Here is an 8962-nt window from a genome sequence, read left to right as displayed (position 1 = left end):
TTTTTTAAGCAGATTCTCTAAGTCTACTTTGGTAAATTAAAAGGTACTTTGAGGCCAGTTAAACAGTGCAGTTAAACAAAGGAGATTGCAAAACATTACAAAGAGTGCAATGAAATATATATGAAGGTATCAGCAGGTAATGCAACCGCATCTGCCAGTGAGAAACAGAACCGGTATATGTGCACTGCCAAGAGTAGTGTGAAAGGAACAGGAGGTGATAGAGGAGCAAAAGGAGACATTGCACTGTTTGATCCTAGTAGGTCAAACAATAATAATAATTATTGAGTAGTTTTAATGGAACACTACTTAAGGAAATCTGTTCCTAAAAGAGTCTCAAAAATTAGTTTTTCATGCTCCTCTCCAGGGTGAGATAACAGAACTGATCACTGGCCTTCCTCAGTTTGCTCAAGCATTTGGATTCACCTGAGCTAGAATTGCTCCCCCAACAGGTCACATCATGATGATCTCCAAGAACATCTGTAGATTACTTCTACAAAGGTCTAATATAATATAATATAATATAATATAATAATGTCAGGATCCTGCCTTCTGTCTGGTTTCTTGTTTACTGGCAGGATTCTGACACATATACTGTTGTTTCTTTTCTGTTATTTTGTGTCCATGTGTTCCTCTGCCTTGCCTGTTTGTTCTCTGCCTTGTTCCCTGGCCCCACCCCCTTGTTTCTCTGATCTTCTGTTAATTTACTCCACCTGCCCTTCTCGTTTGCTTGCCTGATGTGCTCTGTCCTGTGCTTGATTCGTCCTCTTGTTTCAGTCTGTTTATTCACTCGATTGGGCATGTTTGGTCCTTGTTGGTTTTGTTTTTCAGTTTATTGGTAGTTCCTCTGTTTTGTTTTGTTTTTTTGCACTCTCATGGGTAGTTTTTGTATAAATTTTCTTTAATAAATAATTTTTGAAGAGCTGACTGTCTGCAATTGGGTTCTTTCTGACACATACTGTGACAGAAGTATCCAGCCAGTTCTTGAACCCAGCAGGCTTCAGCTTATAATATGGGTCTGTTCCTTCACCCAGCTTCTGTCGGGCAGGAACCTGTTTCCCTAGGCACAGCTCTGGATGTTGCGTCTTTGGGCTGCCAAGATGGTGGGCGGTCCATTTTGAAGTATGCTGTGGCTCTCCTCGGGCCACCCAAGAGCTGTGATTGGGGGATACATAGCTCAAACATCTGTTCCTCGCTAGGCTGGACGAGCTTTTCAGCACGGAGGAGTTGGGGGGAACCTTTTTGTGGCCCTATTGAGGTGTGGTGAACCATGTCTGCTGGTTAAAAGAGATGGAGGTCATGCTCAGGGGAAGGACCTCCACACCGATTAACACCTCTCATCCTGTGCCCCTTCTTCCCCTGTGTTCACCATGCCCAAAGTGTTGTCGTAACAGGAGGACGGCTGCTGCCCCCGTGCAAGCCATTTGGCCGCCAGGAGTTGGTCAAGTCCTCATCTTATCACCTGGAGGTGGCTGAGTCCATCACTGGCCACAAGGAGGCGGCCGAGCCTGCAGCTGATCGCCAGGAGGGGTCAGTGTCTGCTGCTCCTCGTCTGGAGGTGGTCAACGTTCCATCGACCACCTCAGCTGCCCAGTCTGACCCTTCGCCAGCAGCCAGCGCCACACAGACTGACCCTTCGCCAGCGGCCGCCACCGCCTAGTTTGACCCCTGCCCAGCGGTCAACGCCATCCTTCCCTTCAACCCTGTCCTGGAGCTGCCTGACCTTATCCCATCTCTGGACCAACCGGACCCTGCACCCTTCCTGGAGCCTCCTCCCTGGCTGCTGGACCCCGCCCCCTTCCTGAAGCCTTCCTCATTCCTTGTTCTGGTTATTTTTTTTGTTGGGACACATGGAAGTTGTCCCATTGAGAGGGGGTAGAGTCTTAATTTTAAGTGATTTTGTTCAGTAGCAGCAGCATGTCTCTCTTGTATCAGATGCAGCATGTTTTCAACAGCACCAGCATATTGACTAATGTCAAGCAGCAGTGTGCATAAAGCAGATCTAGTCTGCCAAGCCCAAACCTATTCCAATGTCATTTACATTAATAAAGTATTTTATAAAATACTCTGAGAGTTGTCCTAACAGAAGTATAATAATTCTAACAGCCATGCTAGCCTTTGTGGAAGCCTAATAAAGCATAGAAATCAAAAGAAGTACACAGTGGATTCAAAAGGTATTTAGACATTTAAGTCACTCTTAAAAGTGTATGAATTTCATTGCATTGTGTAACAGCATATCAAACCTAGTGGCAGTGATGTCATAGGCATAGAAGAACCATTTTTAGTTCCCAATAGAACCTTGCAGTGAAATGGTTCTTTTAAGAACCTTTTTTGTTCAGTGGGGAGGTTCCATGTATGTTGTTTTTATTTAATTATTTTATTATTATTATTTTTAAAGAGCGTAACAAATAAATTAGGCTAGACCTTCACTTTTCAGTTGTTTTAACAGTTATTAATTTTAGTGGATGTATGAAGTCTGTTCTCCTCAGATTCACACAGATGTCTTAGCAGAGGAACCACAGGTATTGTTCAGCACATTGACTATTGTATTGTTTCATTTAAAACCTAACTAATTTTGCCACCATTTTCAAATAACCTATCAAGCATGAAATGTTCCAGTGCTTTATATATATATATATATATATATATATATATATATATATATATGCCATTTGGTTTGATATTTTGCAATCTAATGTAATTTATTCTGAAAAACAGTTTTACATGTGACTTACATCCATACTTTTTGGAGCCACTCACGTAAAAACTGCACTTATAATGCTGGCATTAACTTTTAATGTCCCACATTTGACAACATTTGGGATATTAAAAGTTCATTAAATGTATGACAAGACCAAAGTTTTAACACTGTGTGATATAAGACATTGATACTGCTACAGTGCACCCGTGTGTTGGCCTGTAATTTCACTCCCGTACACAAGGTGGCGCTTGTAACTTTAATCGGCAATGGAACTGATAAATATACAAAGAAGTAACAGCAAGCATGGCGTCCTCTTACTATGAGGAGATGCAGGATATTTTCAGAAATAACAATAAAAGTCGAGAGTTCCCGGCGCATAGCGCTAAAGTGCATTCAGTAGCCTGGAGCTGCGATGGAAAAAGACTGGCGTCCGGATCATTTGATAAAACCGCCAGTGTGTTTGTCCTGGAAAAGGATCGGCTGGTAAGGGCTTTATGGTCGATGAACAACCTGAACTGTACAACAACAATATAAATGCTAATTTTTATAATTATGGATGATTATTAATCGTTATTTTTCACAGTAGTTATCGTAATTTATGTCTGCAACAAAACATGCAGGAGTGTATTCTGGATACTTGGAACTTTAAAAAAAAAATAAACTCACTGTGGGCAGTCAAAATCAATCAAAAGTTTGGACACACCCACTCATTCTTTACTGTTAGAACATTAACTGTAGTAGTTTGCTACTTCGTCTGAAACTGTGGTTACTTTGGTTACTTTATGATTATTTTGATAAAAGGAGGTGTTTGTTTTTATTGGAAGTTGTCTTGCACATCCTTGATCCTACTGTGTACCAGGTGAAGGAAAACAACTACAGAGGGCATGGAGACAGTGTGGATCAGCTGTGCTGGCATCCCACCAATCCTGATCTGTTCGTCACTGCATCAGGGGACAAGACCATCCGCATCTGGGATGTGCGGACCACCAAATGCATGGCCACAGTCAGCACAAAAGGTACACATTACACAATAAATCTTATATATTTTCTTTTTATATCATCTGAGCAATATGCTATATGTGTTTGATCTTATTTTGCTTTTGTTTCCTTGTCTTTTTAGGGGAGAATATCAACATATGTTGGAGTCCTGATGGTCAGACAATTGCAGTAGGGAATAAGGATGATGTTGTGACGTTCATTGATGCTAAGACACACCGTCCTCGTGCTGAGGAGCAGTTCAAGTTTGAGGTCAACGAGATCTCCTGGAATAATGACAATGACATGTTTTTTCTGACAAACGGCAATGGCTGCATCAATATATTGAGGTACCTTTTATATTCAGTTTTTATAGACTGTTGGTGTGAAGAAAGTTGCACTTCATGAACATTTTGATAGATGTACTAGAACAGTTTTAAAAACCAATGCCATTCTTTCTCAGTCAGTTTGTCAATTGGTTGTATTGATGATCGCTGAACTTAAAGCAAAAGTCATACAATTTTCATCTGTCTTTTTCAGTTACCCTGATCTCAAACTCATTCAGTCTATAAATGCCCATCCGTCCAACTGTATCTGCATTAAGTTTGATCCCACTGGAAAGTATTTTGCCACAGGAAGTGCAGATGCCCTGGTCAGTCTGTGGGATGTGGAAGAGCTTGTGTGTGTTCGCTGCTTCTCGAGGTCAGTTATTATTAAAGCGATATTTCCCCCAAAAATGAAAATTCTCTCATCATTTACTCACCCTCATGCCATCCCAGGTGTGTATGACTTTCCTTCTTCTACAGAATACAAAAGAAGATTTTTAGAAAATTTCTCAGCTCTGTAGGTCCATACAATGCAAGTGAATGGTGATCAGACCTTTGTAGCTCCAAAAATCACATAAAGCAAATGTAAAAGTAATCCAAATGACTATGGTTATATCCATATCTTCAGAAGTGATATAATAGGTGTGGGTGAGAAACAGAACAATATTTAAGTCGTTTTTTTATTTTTTTTTACTCTAAATCTCCATTTTACCTTTTACTTTCAGATGTGAAAGTGAAACTAAAAAGGCACCACATGTGACTTTCAGAAGTGAAAGTGGAGATTTAGAGAAAAAAGGACTTTCATTCTGAACTTCTGAAGACATGGAGTCTTATGGATTACTTTTATGCTTCCTCTATGTGAATTTTGGAGCTACAATGTTCTGATCACCATTCACTTGCATTGTGAGGACCAACAGTGCTGAAATATTTTTCTAAAAAGTTCTGCAGAAGAAAAAAAGTCATACACATCTGAGATGGCATGAGGGTGTGTAAATGATGAGAGAATTTTAATTTTTTGGTGAACTATCCCTTTAAAGTTTTTGAATTAATATATGCACAGTAAGACATGGAGAATACAAAGCATATTCCATTTAAATTGATTATTTTTTTCAACAAAGAAGCAAATTGTAATGCTCGATCTAAAATAATTAAATAATGCAATAAAAACAATATTGCATATTATATTGTAGGATATAGTTTGTTCATGTTATACTAAATAATAATTTGATATTGTTTTCAATCCTACAGACTAGACTGGCCAGTTCGAACACTTAGTTTCAGTCATGATGGTAAAATGCTGGCATCAGCCTCCGAGGATCATTTTATTGATATTGCAGAAGTAGATACAGGTAAGCAGAGAGCATACATTTACATTTATACATTTAGCTGATGGTTTTATCTAAAGTGTCTTCTACAGTGCTTTCAATGTATACAAACAAACCTATTTCGTCAGTTCATTCATCATGTGTTCTCAGGGAATTGATCCCATCCCCTTGTTGCTAACGTCTTGCTTTTCAACTTGGGCTACAGGATCTACTTGTATTGTGTTTTACTAACTGTATCACATTTGTTTTTGCTTGTTATACCTGTAGGTGAGAAACTCTGGGAAATTCAGTGCGAGTCTCCAACCTTTACTGTAGCGTGGCATCCAAAGAGACCACTATTGGCGTATGCCTGCGATGACAAAGAGGGGAAATATGACAGCAACCGAGAAGCAGGAACCGTCAAGCTCTTTGGACTTCCTAATGACTCATGAGGACCAGTTTTACCATTTGCTTTTTTTATCAGTGAAGAGTTTCAGCTCATTTGGAGGTTAAATGAATAGTTAATCTGTTTGACTTATTTGTATTAGATTTCTTAATAAATGTGAATAAATGTTGTAAATAATAGAGATATTTTGATGTTCAGCTCTCATATTACTTGGAGCATCAGACATGACAAAATTAAAATGCACTTCATGTAAGTTAGATATAAGACATCTTCCTGAAGGTTTTCCTCCTTTCAGATGCAAAATGCAGCTCCTCTTGTGAGCATAATTCTCGTGCATGGCGACGTTGATGGGAATCTAGTCTTGAGTGACATCGCCATGTATGTGTAGTAGAAGACTTTAGAAACACTTGAGCTACGGAGTATTTTGATGCTGTTTCTCATTGACTATTGCCTTTCTGGAGATAAAAACAGATGGATTATGTCTGTAGCAATCTTAAGGTTCTTGGTTCAATTGTATTTCTTCTGAATCCAGTTTTAGAAATGACCAGCAGAGGGCAACACAAGCTATTTTACTCAAAGTAGAATGGCGGCATCAGCGTGCATTGCCTAAAAGTGGCATTGTTGTTTTGTAAGAAATAAACTTTTTGTACTTTGTTTCTAAAGAATTGTTGATTTTAAAGCCACATTCAAATGTGGCCTGCCCAATCATTTTCAGTCACTTTGACCCTGAAGCACATTTTTAAAAAGTAAAAAGCAAAAATATCAATTATGTCTCCAAACCATTATATAAGCATTTAAATGTTAACAGATACTAATTTTGTTCAGTGCATGAAACACAAAATGTCAGATTAACCAAAAATGGTGGAACAGATCACAATTTGTCATCAAATCTTCATGCAAGAGACAATATCAAACTGGAAAAAGCGGAAGTAAAAAAAAACAGTTTTTGTTGACCATTAATCCAGATGATTGCAAAGAGATTTTGAACTTTGGCTGACGATTAATTGTCAAACAAATAATTGCGATTACGACGATAAGTGTCTGTTTTAGGGCTGTGACAATGAATCGTCTCGTTAAGGGCTTTCACGATTAATTGTCATATAAATGGTCATATTTTTTAAGGTGTGCTTTTTTCTGCACGAGTGCTTCATACACCTTAAGATGTAATTTTGACATATTTAACTTATATATAATATATAAATAAATAAAAAATAGGAATAAACTATAATTTGCTTTGGAAACTTATGAATGACATGAAAAAATAATGTTTGAAATATCCAAATATTTCTAAATACAAAATATATCTCTTTTTTTTTTTGGTCAACGTTAGTTTTGGTCAATTTTTTTATTTACATGGCTCAAATGTCTCTTAACGAACGATCGTACAGATGTAGGTACATTTGCACCAGCTCGCTAATAACTCTGCATGTCGATGTGTTCATGTTGACTGAGTTTGTCTCACTAAACAGTATACAGCCATCGGGCTCAAAGTAGGTGGAGCTCTTGGTCACACCTACGGATGACGTGACCAATGGCAGTAAGAAGGTGTTTAAGCAGCCGCTCAGACGTTTTTTCCTAAAAGTTCGCCCCAGCAAGTGGTTACAAATCACTGAAACGAACGCAAAAACACCTTCTTTTCGGCTAGATTTTGTTTTAAATTACGTCACACCCGTTCGTTCTTCGATTTCGTAGGAAGTATATCGAGGCCTTAAGCGTGCCTCTCCTCCTCTTTGTCACAGCGTGTCATTAACACAGCGTGTATGACTGAATCAGGAACATTTGCCATTACACCAGTAGTGTAGTCTAGGGCATACGCAGGCATACACCATATGCCCACCTATCTTTCAAAGGATTTTAGGTATGCCCACTTAAAATGAGTTATGATAAGTATGGCCACCAGAACAGTGAGGAGGATTTTGACCCATAACTTTTTATTATACTGAGGTGATGCCGCAGCACCGTTGAGAGAATTGTGATTATTATTAAAAAAAAAATTAATAAGCGTAGAGAGATTCTCTGTATGGAGCAGTGGGAGGCGGGACCACAACTGAAGACATGGACGAAAAAGACAGATCGACTGAGCAACTAATCAGAACGTTCGTTTTAGACATGATTTGATATTTTCTAACCAATCATATTTTCCGTTTTATCAAGGGGCGGGACATTTCTAGCATCAACAGTCAAATGCTGATGTGCCTGCAGTGCTGGAGTCACCATAATTATTTTGCGCTGTATATTTACCTCACTGTTAAAAGTGAAAATATTAATGTATTTAACCAAAAACGTATGCTATTAAACTTAGGGAAAATACTGAGTGTCACTGCATCCATGCTAGTTTTTTATGCTCTTTTCAGATGACAAGTTGAGTTGTCCCGTAATGGTATCAAATGTAATTTTTTTTTTTCTGTCTTTTACTGCTGTCAGTGGTGCATTTTTCCCTCGTGATATCAAATCATCTTAATTTATATTTCTTAATAGGAAAGCTATTTCACTATACACAGAAAAGAACATTTTTGTACACAAATAAAACAAATAGCCCGATCATTAACTATTAAGTACTGTATATCGTAATATAAGATAACGTGAACATTACTACACTCAGTCATACCTATACAAAGCTGAACAGCTTATTATGTATTATGCATTCTGGGATGCTATTGTTCTCACCACAATTGTGCAGAGCGGTTATCTCAGTTAGCGTAAACTTTGTCAGTTCGAACCAGTCTGGCCATTCTCTGTTGACCTCTCTCATCAACAAGGCATTTCCATCCACAGAACTGCTGCTCACTGGATGTTTTTTGTTTTAGGCACCATTCTGAGTAAATTCTAGAGACTGTTGTGCGTGAAAATCGCAGTTACAGAAATACTCAAACCAGCCCATCTGGCACCAACAATCATGCCATGCTCCAAATCACTGAGATCACATTTTTTCCCCCATTCTGATGGTTGATGTGAACATTAACTGAAGCTCCTGACCCATATCTGTATGATTTTATGAACTACACTGCTACCACACGATTGGCTGATTAGATAATCACATGGATGATTGTTGGTGCCAGATGGGCTGGTTTGAGTATTTCTGTAAATGCTGATCTCCTGGGATTTTCACACACAATTGTCTCTAGAATTTACTCTGAATGGTCACAAAAAAATAAATAAATAAATAAAAATCCAGTGAGCAGCAGTTCTGTGGATTTACCAAACTGTATTGCATTTTTCTGAGATGTAGTGTAGTACAGGGTCATTGTAGGTG

General features: G+C 38.5%; 1 protein-coding gene across 1 annotated transcript; it reads left to right on the top strand.

Moving 5' to 3' along the window:
• Nucleotides 1-2984: 2984 nt before the first annotated feature.
• thoc3 (THO complex 3) lies at nt 2985-6407 on the top strand. The gene is made up of 6 exons (XM_051658311.1): nt 2985-3181; nt 3558-3714; nt 3819-4023; nt 4214-4375; nt 5248-5348; nt 5592-6407. The coding sequence occupies exons 1-6, from the start codon at nt 3002-3004 to the stop codon at nt 5753-5755; spliced, it is 969 nt and encodes a 322-aa protein (XP_051514271.1). The 5' UTR covers nt 2985-3001; the 3' UTR covers nt 5756-6407.
• The last annotated feature ends 2555 nt before the right edge of the window (nt 6408-8962 follow it).

The sequence above is a fragment of the Myxocyprinus asiaticus genome, chromosome 27, assembly GCF_019703515.2.
Source record: "Myxocyprinus asiaticus isolate MX2 ecotype Aquarium Trade chromosome 27, UBuf_Myxa_2, whole genome shotgun sequence".
In the NCBI taxonomy this organism is placed as follows: domain Eukaryota; kingdom Metazoa; phylum Chordata; class Actinopteri; order Cypriniformes; family Catostomidae; genus Myxocyprinus; species Myxocyprinus asiaticus.
Note: the sequence above shows the minus strand (reverse complement) of the source record. Positions and strands in the feature narration are given on the sequence as shown.

Excerpts from the sequence above, each read along its gene's own strand:
- thoc3 (XM_051658311.1), top strand. The coding sequence starts at position 3,002 with ATGGCGTCCTCTTACTATGAGGAGATGCAGGATATTTTCAGAAATAAC. Across the intron at positions 3,715-3,818 it reads GGCCACAGTCAGCACAAAAG|GGGAGAATATCAACATATGT; the intron begins GTACACATTACA and ends TTGTCTTTTTAG. Across the intron at positions 4,024-4,213 it reads GGCTGCATCAATATATTGAG|TTACCCTGATCTCAAACTCA; the intron begins GTACCTTTTATA and ends TGTCTTTTTCAG.